The sequence below is a fragment of the Rhinatrema bivittatum genome, chromosome 6, assembly GCF_901001135.1.
Source record: "Rhinatrema bivittatum chromosome 6, aRhiBiv1.1, whole genome shotgun sequence".
NCBI lineage: Eukaryota > Metazoa > Chordata > Amphibia > Gymnophiona > Rhinatrematidae > Rhinatrema > Rhinatrema bivittatum.
The window spans coordinates 313,110,407-313,129,497 of NC_042620.1; the positions used below are offsets into that span (position 1 = coordinate 313,110,407).

General features: G+C 42.3%; 1 protein-coding gene across 3 annotated transcripts in view; it reads left to right on the plus strand.

The window, feature by feature from the left end:
• The window catches only part of PHKA1 (phosphorylase kinase regulatory subunit alpha 1), a 278,473-nt gene that overhangs the window by 56,844 nt on the left and 202,538 nt on the right, over positions 1-19,091 (plus strand). For all 3 annotated transcript variants that reach the window (XM_029607522.1, XM_029607521.1, XM_029607523.1), the window contains exons 7-8: positions 15,069-15,167; positions 17,978-18,124. In XM_029607522.1, the coding sequence (XP_029463382.1) occupies positions 15,069-15,167; positions 17,978-18,124 (246 nt within the window). The remainder of the gene's footprint in view (positions 1-15,068; positions 15,168-17,977; positions 18,125-19,091) is intronic.

Genomic DNA, 19,091 nt, shown 5'->3' on the forward strand with positions numbered 1-19,091 from the left:
ATGGCACGTAATTTTAAAGGACTATAAAGTCTCTACTGTGAAATACAAGGAGTAAAAATCAGACTTCCCCATTGGATGTTGGTGTGTGCTGTCCGGTTTCTTGCGATGGTCCCTTGGCACTCACTCCTAAGCTTCTCATTCTTCCCTACGGAAGAATTTTAGGTTCACAGAGGTGAAAGAATCTTCACATAAATAACAAAAAACACAACAGGAGGAGGAGGACAGTTAATGATTATAATACCACAAAGTAGTGGTGCGGAGACACCTACTTGTTATATGAAACTTTCCTCCAATTCCATTATTATGATTTTATTATAGTGCAATATAAACTAATTTACACAAAGTGTTCCACAGCAGTAGGTGTCAACAAATATTCCAAAAAAACTTAAAATCGCATAAATAGTATAAAAGTATTTTATATCAGTGATTGAGTTTTATCTCATGATTGTTTATATTTAGAGTTTTAATCGCTGAAGTAGTGGTGTATTGTATTGATTTTTTCTGGTTTGTCACAGACAGATGTAAGCCATCTTTGACATAGAGCCTTTTACTGTTCCATAAATGGCCCCAGCCTCCGATTATATCCAAAATTCTGTTCCTACACCAAATTTTGAGCCATGCTTTGAAGTTATCTATGTGGCTTAGCCTCGCTTTCCCTTTTCCATGAACAGGTAACACTTCTGAAAAGGCAATAGTCTTCGCCATGTGTCTAATCTGCTTTGCCAGAGACTGGAAATCTCTCTGTACCACGTGGATGCTGTTTCTAGCATGGTTGTTGGTTCCCAGATGAATAATAATGTCAGTCTTTGCTTTCTTTTTTGATCGCATTGACTATTTGCATAGCATTTCTACTGGCAGATGATCCTGGAAAGCTTTTAACTGTAGTGTTTCCCTCAAAGAGAGTTCCCATGTTAGTGCCTCTCATAGAGTCACCCAGCACAATGAGCTTTTTCTTATGGTTATTGATTTTATTATGGAATTTCTGCGTGCATTGGGTTTCACTTTCTTTTCGGATACCACTTCAGTCTCCATTGCTAGAACTTCATTATTTAATACAGAGAAGGACGACCCTGGAGAGGGACTATCGCTAATTAACAAGATATTGGATGGAGGTGAAGTAGACAAAACTCCTTTTACAGAAGAGAATGTATGGGAAGAGCTAGGAAAATTGAAAGTGGACATAGCCATGGGGCCTGATGAGATTCATCCCTGGATACCGAGGGAGCTCAGAGATGAGCTGGCAGGTCCGCTGCAAGACCTGTTCAATAAATCCCTGAAAACAAGAGTGGTGCTGCATGATTGGAGAAGAGCAGTGGTGGTTACGCTTTACAAGAGTGGGAATAGAGAGGAGGCTGGAAACTACAGGCCATTTAGCCACACCTCTGTGTGGTGGGAAACGTAATGAAGACTCTGCTGAAGGAAAGGAGAGTGACCTATTTACAGTCTGGAAGATTGCTGGGCCCCAGGTGGCATGGATTCACCAGGGGAAGGTCCTCACTGACAAATCTGATTTGATTTTTTTTGATTGGGTGACCTAAAGAATTGGATCGAGGAAGAGCACTCGGTGTGATCTACTTGGATTTCAGCAAATCTTTTGATACGGGCCCACATAGGAGGCTTGTGAATAAAATGAGAAGCTTAGGAGTGAGTGCCAAGGTGGTGGCGTGGATTACAAACTGGTTGACGGAGAGAAGACAGTGTGTGATGGTAAATGGAACCTACTCTGAAGAGAGGATGGTGTTAAGTGGAGTGCCACAAGGATAGGTGTTGGGACCGGTCCTGTTCAACATCTTTGTGAGCGACATTGTGGAGGGGATAGAAGGTAAAATTTGTCTTTTTGCAGATGACACTAAGATCTGCAACAGAGTGGACACGCCAGAAGGAGTGGAGAGAATGAGAAATGATTTAAAGAAGCTTGAACAGTGGTCGAAGATATGGCAGCTGGGATTCAATGTCAAGAAATGCAGAGTCATGCATCTGGGTTGTGGTAATCCAAAAGAGCTGTATGTGATGGGGGGGAAGGGCTGTTGTGCATGGAGCAAGCGAGAGATCTTGGGGTGATAGTGACTAGCGATCTGAAATTGGCGAAGCAATGTGACAAGGCGATAGCTAAAGCCAGAAAATAAGTATGGGGGGGGGGGTAACTGCAAAGCAGATGCCACCCCCTGATGATACCTTTATGGGGGAGACCTGAATGCATGGCTGGTGCTACCATAATCTTGCTTGTCAGACTGGATGGACTATTTGGTCCTTTTCTGCCGTCGTTTCTATGGAATGCAAGTTCAAAACCAGTATCTGCCAGAAGTCTTCCTTCAGATCTGATTTTCATTGCAGCTCTGATAATGTCTCCTTCTGGTAAGATAGAAACTCAGTGTTGTGCAAATCCCAGCAAGTTATAGAAACATAGAAATGACATAGAAATGACGGCAGAAGAAGACCAAATGGCCCATCCAGTCTGCCCAGCAAGCTTCACACATTTTTTTCTCTCATACTTATCTGTTTCTCTTAGCTCTTGGTTCTATTTCCCTTGCACCCCCACCATTAATGTAGAGAGCGGTGATGGAGCTGCATCCAAGTGAAATATCTAGCTTGATTAGTTAGAGGTAGTAGGGGTAGTAACCGCCGCAATAAGCAAGCTACACCCATGCTTATTTGTTTTTACCCAGATTATGTTATACAGCCCTTATTGGTTGTTTATCTTCTCCCCTGCCGTTGAAACAGGGAGCCATGCTGGACATGCATCGAAAGTGAAGTACCAGGCACATTTGGTTTGGGGTAGTAACCGCCGTAACAAGCCAGCCACTCCCCGCTTTGTGAGTGTGAATCCTTTTTCCTTCTCCCCTGCCGTTGAAGTTATGCTGGATATGCGTGAAGTATCAGTTTTTCTTTTCCCCTGCCGTTGAAGCAGAGAGCTATGCTGGAAATTCGTGATGTATCAGTCTTTCTCCCATGCCGTTGAAGCAGAGAGCCATGCTGGATATGCGTCGAGAGTGAAGTATCAGGTACATTTGGTTTGGGGTAGTAACCGCCGTAACAAGCCAGCTACTCCCCGCTTTGTGAGTGCGAACCCTTTTTTCTTCTCCCCTGCCGTTGAAGCAGAGAGCTCTGCTGGATGTGTGAAGTAACAGTTTTTCTTCTCCCCTGCCGTTGAAGCAGAGAACTATGCTGGATATGCATTGAAAGTGAAGTATAAGAATGGAGTGATCAAGCTAGTTGAAAGGCATCAGGAATAGAGGAAGGTGGAGTTAGTAATTTGGTTATTTGGTTTGGGGTAGTAACCGCCGTAACAAGCCAGCTACTCCCGTCTTTGTGAGTGCAAATCCTTTTTTCCACATTTCCTCTTGCTGTTGAAGCTTAGAGTGATGTTGGAGTCACAGTAACCATGTGTATGTTTATTGAATAAGGGTATTGTCTCCAGGCAGTAGCCATCATTCTGGCGAGTCACCTACTCTTCATTGGCGGCCTCTTGACTTTATGGATCCACAGTGTTTATCCCACGCCCCTTTGAAGTCCTTCACAGTTCTGGTCTTCACCACTTCCTCCGGAAGGGCATTCCAGGCATCCACTACCCTCTCCGTGAAGAAATACTTCCTGACATTGGTTCTGAATCTTCCTCCCTGGAGCTTCAAATCGTGACCCCTGGTTCTGCTGATTTTTTTCTTATGGTAAAGGTTTGTCGTTGCCTTTGGATCATTAAAACCTTTCAAGTATCTGAAAGTCTGTATCATATCACCTCTGCTCCTCCTTTCCTCCAGGGTGTACATATTTAGATTCTTCAATCTCTCCTCGTACGTCATCCGATGAAGATCCTCCACCTTCCTGGTCGCCCTTCTCTGTACCGCTTCCATCTTGTCTTTGTCTTTTTGTAGATACGGTCTCCAGAACTGAACACAGTACTCCAGGTGAGGCCTCACCAAGGACCTGTACAAGGGAATAATCACTTCCCTTTTCTTACTCGATATTCCTCTCTCTATGCAGCCCAGCATTCTTCTGGCTTTTGCTATCGCCTTGTCGCATTGTTTCGCAGACTTCATATCATTAGACACTATCACCCCAAGGTCCCTCTCCTGCTCCGTGCACATCAGCCTTTCCCCCCCCATCGAATACAGTTCATTCGGATTTCCACTCCCCATATGCATGACTTTGCACTTCTTGGCATTGAATCTCAGCTGCCATATCTTCGACCACTCTTCCAGTTTCCTTAGATCCCGTCTCATTCTCTCCACTCCTTCCGGCGTGTCCACTCTGTTGCAGATCTTAGTGTCATCCGCAAAAAGACAAACCTTACCTTCTATCCCGTCCGCAATGTCACTCACAAAGATATTGAACAGGACCGGTCTCAACACCGATCCTTGCGGTACACCACTTAAAACCGCTCTCTCTTCAGAGAAGGTTCCATTTACCATCACACATTGTCTTCTGTCCGTCAACCAATTTGCAATCCAGGTCACCACCTCGGCACTCACTCCTAAGCTTCTCGTTTTATTCACCAGTCTCCTGTGCGGAACCGTATCAAAAGCTTTGCTGAAATCCAAGTATATGACATCGAGCGCTCTTCCTTGATCCAATTCCTTGGTTACCCAGTCAAAAAAGTCGATCAGATTTGTCTGACAGGATCTTCCCTTGGTGAATCCATGTTGCCTCTGGTCCATCAATTCTCCGGACTGTAGATAGTTCACTATTCTCTCTTTCAGCAGAGACTCCATTACTTTTCCCACCACCAAAGTGAGGCTAACCGGTCTGTAGTTGCCAGCCTCCTCCCTGTTCCCACTCTTGTGAAGCGGGACCACCACCGCTCTTCTCCAATCTCTCGGCACCACTCCCGTTTCTAGGGATCTATTGAACAGGTCACACAGCGGACCCGCCAGAACATCTCTGAGCTCCCTCAATATCCTTGGATGAATCCCATCAGGCCCTATGGCTTTGTCCACTTTCAGGTTCTTTAGCTCTTCCCACACATTTTCTACTGTAAAAGGATTTTCATCTATTCCACTTCCCTCCAGTTTTTTGTTGTGTAGAGATGGTCCTTCTCCAGGGTCTTCTTTAGTGAACACAGAGCTGAAGTATTCGTTTAATATTTCTGCCATTTCTTCGTCCGTCTCCACACATTGATCATTACCACCTTTCAATTTCACTATACCACTTTGGACCTTTCTCTTTTCGCTGATGTATCTGAAAAATGTTTTGTCACCATTTTTTATCTCCTTGGCAATCCTCTCTTCTGCTTGATTTTTTGCCAACTTGATAGTTTTCTTCGTCTCCCTCAGTTGATACAAATATTCTTCTTTGTGCTCCTCCCTTTGGGATCCTTTATATTTCTTGAAAGCTGTTCTTTTAGCTTAATTTTGTCAGCCACCTCCTTTGAGAACCAGATAGGTTTCAATTTTCTTTTGCTTTTCTTTATGTTTCTAACATATAGAGCAGTTGCCTTGGTGATTGCTCCTTTTAGATTGGTCCACTGCTGATCCACATCTCTCTCGTTCTCCCATCCTTTAAGTTCTTCCTCCAGGTACTTTCCCATTTCCTCAAAGTCTGTGTTTTTGAACTGTAAAACTCGGGTCTTTGTGGTTCTTTTCCGTATTCTATTAGTGATATTAAACCATACCGTTTGATGATCACTGCTGCTGAGGTGGGTGCCCACCCGGACATCTGAGACATTATCTGCATTAGTGAGCAATAAGTCGAGTATAGCACCTTCTCTCGTGGGTTCCAACACCATTTGTTTGAACAAAGATACTTGCATGGTATCCATTATTGCTCTACTATTTTTAGTTTCTGCAGATGGGATTTTCCAGTCTACATCTGGCATATTAAAGTCACCCACGATCACCACTTCTCCCTTCCTACCTATCTTATGGATGTCTTCAATCAGATCTCTGTCCAGCTCTTCCTTTTGGTTTGGAGGCCTGTAAACCACTCCAATATAAATGGACACTCCGTCATCTTTTTTTAGGTCGACCCATAGAGCTTCTTCTTTACCCCAACTTCCTTGTAGCTCAGATGCTTGGATGTTGTTTCTGACATAAAGAGCCACACCTCCCCCCTTTCTATCCTTTCTGTCCTTCCTTAACAAGTTGTAGCCTGGTATTGTTGTATCCCATTCATGAGATTCTGTGAACCATGTTTCTGTGATAGCAACAATGTCCAATTCTGCCTCAGCCATTAGGGCCTGCAGATCTGGGATTTTATTTCCCAAACTATGAGCATTTGTGGTCATAGCCTTCCAGGTACTCTCTTTTAGGTTATTGCTTTTCCTGGACTCCTTATGAGATATTAGTTGAGATTTGTTATTCACTTTACTCTTTCTGTTTGTAGTTGTGCCACTGTTGACAGAGTTATCCATCTCAATTAGATTTTTCTTTTGGTTATGGATCTTGAAATACTGCATGCATTGTGTTTTTTCTCTCTTTTCTGGTAATACTGCAATGTTTTTCTCAAGAACTTCCTCAGTTTTTAATATAGAGAAGGCTTGTTCTTTTTGCATTTGGTACATTGTGTGTCTCCTCATCACAGGTCTAATTCTACCTGAGCCCACTGTATTCCTGGATTTTAAAGAACTTAATGACCTGTTTGAGTGGGGGGGTGTACCTGTTGGCTGCTCATCTGTCAAGAATGGGTGACTGTGGGTCCTACCTGAGCCTAATGGATCTCCTTTTCTTGACTCCTGGTTTTTCCATGATATTGGGGAATTATTATCTGAGTAATGCAATGTGGGTGTACTACCTTTAATTGAAGCTAATTGAGCTTTAATCACAGTCAGCTCCATTTTCAAGGAAGAGAGTTGTGCACAAATTGGGCAAGCTCTAAGTTTCCAGATGCTTTCCCTCAGAATAAAGGCTCCACAGCAGTTACATTGGATAGTCCTCATCTTGGTAGTTTGTGATTTGTATTTCCTTGACTGTTACCAATGCCCTAATTTATCTCGCTGCCAATGGGAAGTTAGGCAGGCTTTATTAGAAAACAAGCCCCAGGGGTGGGTGGATAGAGGGGTAGGGAGGGAGGGAGTCAAACAGTTTAGCCTGGGACAAGCTGGGTAAAGCAGGTCACTTCTGGACTGTTGCCTTTGCTTTTTGGTCAATTGTTTTAAAAAACAGTCTTTATGCCCCAATTTTTAGTTTGAACCGATTTTTTGTGCCAACTAACTCCAAGGGAGAGTTTAAAAGCTGTTTAAAAGCTGTTTTAAAAGCTGGAGAGCTGTTTGTTTGGAGGTTTCTTTTTTGGTTTTTTTTTTTCCTTCTAGCTTTATTCAAACAGCAAATCAACTTACTAGAATAATAACTTACTATATAGAAATGAAACACAGACTATAAAGAAAATTAGTTTGGTTATCCTTTGAAATCTCCACTTACAAACACTGCTAAATATTCATTATGGAGAGGACGATTCACCTGTTTTGCCATCAACAGCCAAAGCAAATAGTTATTTGAACCAGCTAGCAAGTAAACATTCCACTTCAGTCAGCCAGACCAGTCCAAATGCATGGGGGTATTTTCACTAAACAACAATTTCCTAGCATGTAGACAGATGGACTCAGGACCAGTGGGTTTATGCTCCTCTGCCAGCAGATGGAGATGGAGCAAGTTGATGTCACAGTATACATAACCCTACAGTGACCCAGCCTGCCAGAATTCTCTGTCTCCAGCAGATGGTAGACGTGCATTTTCCTATGGGGATTGCTTTGAGCTTTTCGAAAGGAGAAATTCTAAATTCAGGAAAAGAAAGCCCCGCTCTCCTGCGGTGATACCTAAAGGTCCCTCCCCCAATTGAGAATTCCTGAGGCGATTTCCGTGGTCCCTCAAAGGTGTGCCTCGGTCCAGTAGCTGAATTTCCCGGCATGGACTTAGCTGCTAGTTCAGCGGGTACAGGAGGCTGAGTGCGACGGTGACTGCAGATTGCCTTTCCCCCCGCAGCCAGAGACTGTCTCTGTACTCAGCCGGTAAGCACTGAGGAGAAAGTTTTACCTGAATCAGAGACAGAGGGGTTTCAGGACTTCCTCCAGTCTCCATTCTCTGCACGCCATGCCAACGTTTGTTCCCGTTGAGGTTGGGGAACTGGGTAGCCTGGCGGGTTGAGCAGCCCCCAGTGGGCTAGGCCCCGCACTTAGGCTTTTTTCTTGCATGCTGCGCGATAGGCTGTGGCTGCCATTTTTGCGTGCTCTTGTGCGTATTCTGCTGCCCTCTATAGGCTGTCTGTGCAGTGTGTTGGCTCTGCACATGCGTTGTTTGCTCAGTTTTTGGGGGTGCTTTTTACACGCACAAACTTTGTGCTTAACTTGGTGCACAGGTTGTGCATGTGCCTTGCCGCACTTTCTTTTAGGTGCTTATTTTTGGGCACATTTCATTTTTGAGTGCGAGCCGTTCTGACGCACATTTACCTCAGTGATGGCACCGATAAGCAAGAAACTTAAGCATCTTCCTATTTGTGTTGCCTGTCACATTAGGGCTTCTCAGCCTGACCTGGCTTCTAACCTGTGTCAGTGCTGCTTAGATGCTCAGGGAGAGTTATCTTCCTTGGATTTTGCTAAGCCTGGCTCTTCCCATTCTGTTGATGGGTTGGTCACGGCCTTGACTGGGGGGATGCTAGATCTTGGTTCTCCCTCGACTGCTGGTGAAGATAGTTCTGTGGGAGCAGCTCCAATTCCATCTGGGCTTGGTCTGGATCCGGCTGCTTTTTCTTGGGTGGAATATTTTCAAGGCTTACAAGCCTTTCTTCAGGTGCTTCCCCCATTTTTGTACGGTCGGACACTCAGCTGGTGGCTCCTCCCTCTTCTAGTCCTATGTTTAAGCTCCCTGTGCGTGTTCCTGACAGGAATCCGGATGGCACTGATGATGAGGTTGATCAGGATTCCCTAGAAGATGGGGAAATTCCTCCAGGGCTGGAACCAAATAGAACCAAGTTGCGGTTCTTTCATAGAGATGAACTGCTGGCCCTGATTTCCCAGACCTTGAAACAGCCTAGGATTCCTGTTTCGGATGCTATGTCAGAGCCTAGGAAGAATCCCATTTTGGTTTCTACGTAAAGCCTCTTATTTTTTTCTTGGTGATGGATGCCATCCAGGAATTTATTGATCTGGAATGGGATGCCCCAAGTGGTTGGACATTGGAAGGCCTGTACCCTCTGGATCCAGCTGTGAGAGAGTGTTTGCGTTTTCCCAAAATGGATGCTCTGGTATGTGCTATGTCTAAGCGGACGACTGTCCCCGTAGAGGGAGGAGCAGCCTTGAAGGATGTACATGATAGGATTGAGGCTATTAGTAAGCAAGCCTTTGAGGCAGTGGTGATGAATTTACAGATTACCTCCTGTTGTGCCCTAGTGGCAAGCTCTTGTCTGGTTCTCTCTTGGGAGGTTGATGAGTCTGGAGGGACTCATCAACCTCCCGAGAGGAGCAGTTATGGAGCCCTCTGCTGCCTTTTTAGCAGACACAAGCTGTGGTTTGGTGCGGACCTTAGTCAGAAGAGTGGCTTTGGTGATAGCGCCAGGTGTCAATTCTGATTGCGAAATTGGTCAGCTGACTTAGCTTACAAATCCAGTCTTACCAAGATGCCCTTTAAAGGCTTGCTCTTGTTTGGGAGCGAGTTTGAGAAACTTGGCCAGTAAGTGGGGTGAGCCTCCGGTGCCTCGGTTGCCAGAGGATAAGAAACAGTTACCTTCCCAGTTGTTGGTCTGGTTCGACATGGGACAGGACAGAGTTTTCCTACCGGAAATTCGGATTTAGAGATTGATGTCTCAAGTGTGTCAGTTAATGAACACCATATGCCCGACGGAGTGGTCCTACCTACAGGTACTCGGTTTGATGGCAGCTACCTTGAAAATGGTGCTCTGGGCAAGGGCGCATATGAGTCCTCTTTAGCACTCTCTGCTATCTCATTGAAACCCGCAGACTCAGGATTATGCGATTTGGCTCCACTTGCAGATGGAAATCTGTTCCCGCCTCCAGTAGTGGTTGCAGGAGGATCATCTGAGAAACGGAGTTCCCTTGTCCTCATTGGCCTGCTTGATACTCACGACAGATGCGAGTCTCCCTGGCTGGGGGGTGGGGGGGCTCACTGCCTGGAGTTAACAGCCCAGAGTGCTGGAATGCCAAAGAGTCCCACTGGAACATCAATCGCCTGGAGGCCCAGGAGGTATGGGTGGCATGCTTGCAGTTCAGTCACAGGCTGCAGAATCAAGCAGTTCATGTGATGTCAGACAGAATGACGATGATGGCCTATATCAATCGCCAGAGAGGAACCAAGAGCCAGCAAGTATCACAGGAAATAGACCAGATAAGCTGATGGTATGGGCGGAAGGTCATCTGCAGATGATCTTGGCCTCTCACATTGCAGGGAAAGACAATGTAAGAGCTGACTTTCTCAGCAGGGAGAGTCTGGACCCAGGAGAGTGAGTGTTGTCAGCTGAGGCATTTCAGCTGATTCTGGATCGCTGGGGACTTCCATTATTCGACTTGCTGGCGAATTCTCAAAATGCGAAGGTTCTTTGCTTCTACAGTCGCAGGAGAGATCCGTGGTCCCTGGGAATAGATGCTCTCGTACAGGTCTGGCCGGAAGACAGATTGCTTTATGCCTTTCCTCTGTGGCCCTTGTTAGGCAGGATAATTCGCAAGGTTGAAAGCTACAGGGGGCTAGTACTGGTGGCGTCTGGCTGGCCAGACGTATGGTATGTGGATTTACGATGACTCCTGGTGGAGTCTTCCACCGCACATAGATCTGCTTCAACAGTGACCTGTTCTTCATGAGGATCCGTCTTGATTCTGCCTTATGGGCTCACTTGTTAAAGCGTGGTTATTCCTCTGTGGTGATTGCCCTTTACTCTGTGCTCGAAAATTCTCTACTTCCTTGGCTTATGTGCGGGTTTGGAGAGTTTTTGAAGCCTGGTGTGAGGAGTGGGGTGTTCTTCCTCGTTCAGTTAAGATCCCTCTCATTCTGGATTTTTTGCAGGAAGGATTGAATAAAGGCTTGGCCCTTAATTCCTTGAAGGTGCAGGTTGCGGCTCTTTCCTATTTCAGAGGCCTGGTGAATGGTGTTTCCTTGTCTTCTCATCCTGATGTGACCCATTTTTTGAAGAGAGTGAAGCACTTTAGGCCTCCCTTGAGGTTACAGATTGCATTGTGGAGTCTTAATTTGGTGCTGGACTTTTGGCGGGCCCTACGTTCCGACCACTGCGTAGCCTTTCCTTATGGTTTTTTACTTTGAAGATTGTGTTCCTGGTGGCTATATGTTCTGCGCATTGGATTTCAGAGCTGCAGGCATTGTCTTTTCAGGAGCCGTTCTTTTGGGTGACTCTGGGGGCTTTACAGCTGCATACTGTTCCATCCTTATTTGAATCAGTTCATCTCCTTGCCATCTCTGGATAAGGTCAGGGATGCATAGGAGTTTTGCCTTTTGCACTCCTTGGATGTTAGGCATCTTGTTGTGTGGTATCTGGAAGTCTCTAAGTCTTTTCGAAAGACGGATCGCCTGTTTGTTCTCCATGGTGGGAGTAAACAGGGCGCTCTGACTTCGTGGGCTACCATAGCTAGTTGGATTAAGGAGATGGTCACGGCCGCATATGTGGATGCTATTGGGCGGAGCGTCAGCTGGTAACTGCACAGGAGATTTGTCAGTCGGCAACATGGTCTTCTCTGCACACTTTTATCAAACATTATCACTTGGATGTTCGGGCACCAGAAGAAGCGATGTTTGGAGAAAATGTTTTGCAAACGGGTCTTTTGGGTTCCACCCAGTGTAGAGGGGCTTGGATTTATCTCACTTGTCTGGACTGATCTGGGGTCTGAATAGGAAAGGAAAATTGGTTCTTACCTACTAATTTTTGTTCCTGGAATACCACAGATCAGTTCAAAGGCCGTCCCCTTTGTTTTTTGAAAAACTTTCCCTGCTTCTCGATGCTGATAATGCTATATTTGCAAAGATTGTTATATATGTTAAACAGGGTTAGAAGTTTTCATTGCCCTTGTTGGGGTTCCAGGTTTGTGTGGAGCTCCAACTTTGATTGTCTGCTTGCCCCAGGTAGATATCGTTTGAGTTTTGGGCTTAGACAAGTGGCTTTCTCTGAAAAGTTTTTATTCTCTGTTTCCATCTGGTAGTAGGGATGCTAAACCCACTTATCTGGACTGATCTGTGGTATTCCAGGAACGAAAATTAGTAGGTAAGAACCAATTTTCCTGTTGCTAACCAAACTAAAGCCCTCTTCCCTGCACCATTATCTCATCCGCACATTGAGACTCCAGATCTCTGTCTGCCTCTGGGGTCCTGCATCAGGGAGCATTTCAGAGAATTGCAACCCTGGAGGTTCTTGATTTCAGCTTTCTACTTAAGAGCTTAAATTTGGCTTCCAAAACCTCTCTCCCACACCTTCCTATGTCATTGGTGCCCACATGTACCTCCCTAGCACTGATGAAAATCCTATCCAGGTGATGCAAGAAGTCCACCACCTTTGCACAAAGTAAACAATTCAGCAAGTGATCCTCTCATTCACCAGCCACCCAGGTTTAGACAATGGTCAAACTTATCTCCTAGTAATGCTTGATATATCTGCAGCATTTGACACAGTTAATCATGACACCCTACTCGACAGATTAAGAGAAATTGGTTTAACAGATATCACAATTCGGTGGTTTGAATCATATTTAACAAATAGATCATACAAAGTTAAAATAAATGACAATGAATCAGATCAAATTAATATTGTGCAAGGTGTCCCTCAAGGATCTTCATTATCCTCAAAACTGTTTAATATATATATGCTTCCATTTTGCAAACTCTTAGCAGGTCTTGGGCTAACTCATTTTATCTACACAGATGATGTACAAATTTTAATTCCGATCACAAGCTCTATCGAATCTGCTCTAAAACTCTGGGAAATTTATCTTACCGCAATAAATCGATTATTAGCACAAATGAGCCTATCTCTTAATTCAACCAAAACTGAACTTCAATTAATATGCCACAAATTAAATAAACAAATCGAGGTAGAAGTAATGAAAATAATCTAACAGCTAACTCCATCTCACATGAAGTTAAAGATCTTGGCATCTTGCTTGATAGCGAATTAAACTTTAAAAGGTGGATAAGTAATATAATTAAAGATGGTTACTTTAAACTAAATGTCTTAAACAGATTAAAACCTCTGCTTCATAAACAAGACTTTAGAACAGTACTTCAAGCACTCATTTTCTCAAAAACAGACTATTGCAATGCATTATTATTAGGCCTACACGCTTCTTCCACCAGATCGCTCCAACTTCTGCAGAACTCAGCTGCCAGAATTCTAATACTAGGAAAACTGAACACATAACCCCTATTCTAAAAGAATTACATTGGCTTCCTATCTCACCGTATCCAGTTCAAAACCCTATCATTAATTCATAAGACCCTTTATAATGACAAAGTTGAATGGCTCACTGCTGCCTTACATTTTCATACCCCACAAAGAACCACAAGATCAGCAAGTAATGGGACATTACCCATTCCATCCCCGAAATCTGCACATCTAAACACTGTTAGAGAAAGAGCAATATCTGTTGCTGGGTCACAATTATGGAACTCCTTACCACAAAACGTAAGACTTGAACCAAATACTAGAACATTTAAGAAAGGAGTTGAAACTTGGCTCTTTCAACAAGCATTCTCTTAACTATAGTTCAAGTTCCATGATTCAGTAATTTATTTTTCCTTATTGTTTTTTAGATGTTTTATTAAGAATTATATGTATTTTATGATTATAATTCTGGAATTGAAATGTATTTTAATTGTGTATTTGACATTTTACTGTAAACTGATGTGATGGTTCCTACGCACGTCGGTATATAAAAACGAATAAATAAATAAATATCTATATTCCTAATAATCAAACCACCAGCCCTAAAGGCCGACTTAACCGTTACCTTCTGGGCACCAGCCCTTGGAGATTCATACTTGGTGTGAGAGGATAATACATTACCTGGAAAGTAGGTCCTTGCTATAGGATACTTCCTGTTACACCAGAGTAATGCTCTCCCACCAGGTGACTTTGCTCCTCCAAAGCAGCACGGGGTTGCTGGACTGGAGTTTGGACTTGACTACTATGTCCCTGAAGGTGTCCTCTTTATACCTTTCTGCCTCAACTCCTCCAGATCTGCCAGTCTAGCCTCCAATGAAGGGACTTGTTCTCTGAGAGCCGGGCATACACATACAATTCCTCAACATCCGGTAGATAATCACACATGTGGCACTCAGTACAAAAGACTGGAAGGCCCCCATCTTGCTGCTGGACTGCTATGTGCATCTTAATAATGTTGACTTCTTAATCTAGATTGCTGTGGGAGTGGGGATATGTAAATCAGTCCTTTAAATTTGCATGGTGTATTTAATGTTAATTTGGCAATGTCCTGCAAGCGGACAGTTAATCTAATTCATAAGGGTTAGGTCACTCCCTTATTCTAGATAAACCCTTGAATAATTTTTATTTATTTATTTTAAAAAACTTATACCTCATAACCTCCAATATAATTGTTCGGCGTGGGTCACAACATGCATATATATATAATTCTGATGTCAGAAATATGTTGTGAAAATGTCTCTTGTTCTCTCTTATATGGGATGAGTTTATAAATCAAAGAATGAGCTTAGGGGTGAGTGGGAGGAAAAGAAAGACAGTAAAAGAAATTACCTACTTCTCCTAGTCTTTTTTTTTTTTTTTTAAATATATTTTTACCTACCTTTCAGTTGAGCCACATGAACACTAAAAGAAATGACCTACGTTTCCTAGCTTTTAATCAAGACGCACACACTAAAATGTAATTTATTCCACAATTTCACTTCTCCCTAAACGTTTAAGTCCCAATAGTACCCAGCAAGCAATACTTAACCATCTTAAACAGCCTCCATCCTTTCAGTATTCCATCAGGATTATTGAATGGGAAAAAAGCAGACAGCATATAGTATTTTTCGTTATGAAATCTGTATTTGTAGCATTTACATCTTAGGTAAATTCTTTACTTTGATTAACTTTTGCTGTGTAAACCTATTCATGTTCCAGCCTTGGGTACTAAATCTCCTGATCCTTTCGGTATGTGTCTCTTCTCGTTGCAGGCAGCACTGGAAGCACTGGATGAACTGGACCTCTTTGGGGCTAAAGGAGGACCTCAGTCTGTTATCCATGTTCTGTCTGATGAGGTGCAACATTGTCAGGTACTCTTACATCCAAGGGCAATTAAGCCTTCTACAGATTTGATAATATTTTTTCTCTGAAGCTCTAAATAAAATTAAAAACAAGTGGGCTCCTTTGAATTTACCTACAGGGAATATTTATGGTTATCTCCAAGTTTGTCGTCATATTTTTGTCATTGAATCATTCAGACTAAGCGCTGATAAATGATCTGTTTGGAAGGGCTGGTTTGACTTGGTTAATCCCAATAAGTTTTCACTGTCTTCCTTGTATAAAGTTTTGATAGCTCTGGATAATATTTGCTCTTTTACAGAAGTGTGGAACAAGAACTATGTATTCAAAAACCCATTAATACCTTTATTGGATGTTTTGCTCAAATACATAAACTTTCCAATAATGTTTTGATATGAGAAATGCAATACAAAGTTTTGAATAGAGCATATATTTCACAACGCAGAGCATTTTTAGCTTGGATTGTGGATTCTGATAAATGCAGAAAATGCTCCCCTGCAGCGGGCATTCTTGGACTTTTTTTTGGACTTGCAGCAACATACGGTTGTTCTGGAGGAAAGGGTTTGCATATGTGGAATGGGATCTCTCCAAGCTGTTCTTTTTTTGATGCTTTTTCAGCATTGTTTGGAGATGTTTGTTCTTTAGACCATTGTAGAGCACTTCTTTTGGCAAAACTCACTATTTTGCACTGTTGGAGATAGCCAGGTACTCCTTCTGTTACACACTGGAGAAATAAAGTGCATAATTTATTGGTTATGGAACAACTAACTAGTTGGAAGAAATTCATTTTGGACTTGTGGTTACCTTACCTTTTGAAACTTCCCCATAGAACCCAGAGTCAGATTTTAAACAATTTTGACTATTCACATGTGTCGGATGAGTCTTCCCCCATGGTGTGTTTGCATTAGGGGAACGGGAGAGGGGTGTGTGTGGGGGTGGATATGAGTTGGGACAGCACTGAGGTTGTTATTTACATTTGGACATTGCATTGCTATGTGTGTGGAATACAACAGGAACTCTTGATTACCTAACACTTAGTTTGCTGTTTGTTGCTAATTTCAATAAAACAGAATTTCCATAAAATTAAAAACTACTGACTGTTTCAAACACTGAAGCAGAATTTTGCTATATTTCTCTATGCAGGGAGCCAGATTTACATAGACAATGTTAGAAATCCCTAAATATCAAATACATTGTTTTTATATTAACTTGGAGAAACTTACTGTAATCTGCAGATCTTAACATACATTTGACAAGCTTTCTAGATAAGCTATGTAGTAAATTATGTGAGAATTATTCCTCTTTTATCTTAGAGAATAGGACATGAGCAAGGGATGGTATGCATTAACCTTAGAAACATCACCCAACAGAGAGTTTGGAAGGAATGTCCAAACTCAAGATTGTTCTGGTAGTTGTGTATTGCTTTTCCCTGGACCTAACACTGAGGGTGGAAAAATTTATATTGGAGGGACAGAAAAGATTTTGTGAGACCAGGATACTATGTTAAACTTATAAAAGTGATGAAATTCTTAATAATTTAAAATACTTGTGTCATTGGTTTACACCAAAGCAATTTCATAGCTGTTAATGAAATTGAAAATTGATATAAACCACATTAAAAGGCAGGCTGAGCAGTGACAGAGTATAAGCAAGCATGAAAATAAAAAAAATACCTTCAGCATTTCATGGATGGTGAGGCACAGTTTCAAGTCCCTCAGAAACATCTTCCAAAGTTGTAATCTTGCTGTGGACAGAGGCCAGAATGGCCCGGGCTAGGAGGCAGGCAAGATTTCCCTTAGCCTTTTCCTGAATGACCAATAGGCCTACCCCTCGTAGACCCCTGCCGTGCCAGCTCTGGCTTACTGAATATTGACTCCTACATGTTTTAATATTTAATGGGATAATACATTCCAGATCTAATAGTTGGTTCTGTACAGAACATCCTCAGGTGGTAGTGGTGGTATTTAAAGAAGACTTCTGTCGTCATGGCAAATTGTCACATAAATAATTACATAAAAGTTACTTTTTTTGCATTGCTTTTTACACAGTTAAAAAGAAGTCTGCCATAGGTTCGTATTTTGAAAATGTATCAAGGTTTTACTACATATGAAGTGATACATGGACAGAAACATAATTTTAGAAAAAATATCATAGGTGTTCTTCACCTATATAACTTTTTTTTAAATCTGTTAGTTTGCATACAAGGGATTTCACTTGAAATTGATATTGTTTTCTAATCATAAACCATATAGCAGTGCCTGGGCAGTCTTGTCTACATTAATTATAAAACTATTGCCTGATGCAAACACTTTTTTTTTTTTAAAGATGCCGTACCTGCATTCCATTTTATTATCTGTCTGCTTTTCATTTTTAATGTTTGCTTTTATATAGGGAAAAGAACCCCGTTGATTACTGAAACAGAATCAGAAATTGATTCAGTGCAATGTGCCTGCCTGCCTGCTGCTGCCTGATTCTGTAGCAATCAACATGTGTCTTAGAGAGCCATCAGCAAACATGGCATTCTGTCAGATAAAAGTATGTGTTTGCAGCACCTCTTTCCAAAGAGCTTATAGTTTTTCTGGAATGGAAGAAAGATCTAGTAAAGCTAGCCCTTAGTGTCTCATGCGAGGTTATAGATCCAGTGACTCTAAGCGTGCAGCTCAGTGCTGTATAATCACTGTGCTGCAGTGCCTTTAACATTCCAAGACACACAGATTTTGCAGACTTAAAACACAACTTGCTTGTAGCAGCCACAGCAAATGAAAATATCCTTCCTAAGAATGCTTTGTTTATTTACATGTGATACTTTTGCTTTTTCCAGTCTATTCTTCACTCAATGCTACCAAGGGCTTCGACTTCCAAAGAAATCGACGCTGGTGTTCTCTCTGTTATCTCCTACCCTGCTTTTGCAGTTGAGGACAGTCAATTGGTAGAAATAACGAAACAAGAAATTATTGAGAAACTACAGGTAAAATATTGTATTCTACTCCCCACCCCTACCCCCAAACCATGTAATTCTGTGTATGCTGTTGCGTTGGCGTAGATTCTGTCAAGATCCTGTGCTAAGCTGTGGAAGAGAAGCCAAGTTCTATTTGTTTCATTCGTACTCTCCTTTATACATAAAACTGTCAACCTTTCTCTTACAGCTGGAATGTAACAGCTCCATGATAGTGCTTAGTACTTTCCCCAAGCTGTGGGGGGTCATCTGGTATCAAAAGCTGCCAGGGTAACAGCAATCCTATTGGCCTTTTCTGTATTTAGTCTTTATTTTCAGCAAGAAAGTAAAAATCCATACATGCAATACCCTCAACATCTTCCTTCCTTCTTACCATGCAACTTGTGCTCTAGTTCAGTGTGTGGTGTGTGTTTTTTTTTTTTGTCTTAGCGGGTGGATGTAATGTTTGCGGGCGATTTCATGAGCCAGGCTTTTATTTTCATTCTCATAATACTATTTTCAAGTCGGAAAAGTGTGTTATTTAAGTAATGTTACTCTTTGACTATAATATTGTCATTTATGGACTGTAGTTGTCATGTTTCTTCTCTAGCAGGTCATACCGAATCCTATGGCCTATAACCAGACGTTGTTAACATTATTTTAGGCTTTTGTTCATTTTTAGATATTAAATATTGGGAAACTGTGGTCCTCACTAGCAAAAATTGGCACTCTGTGTGTCGTTTCTTTTAAATATTACTAGAACAGATGCAAAATGAACTAATATATGCAAGAAGAAATTAAAATAGAACACTGAACATGCACAACTTTCTGTATGGCCAAGTGCTTTATGTCCAACTTTTGCAACTTAATTTTACATTGTTTGTGCTAGTTTAGGTTCTCTTAGAACAGTCTCACAGACAGGTTTCTGCCCAGCAATAAACTGGCATTCTCGGAGATTCCATGGCTTATAGCCAAGAACATGGGTTAAGCTTGAACTGAC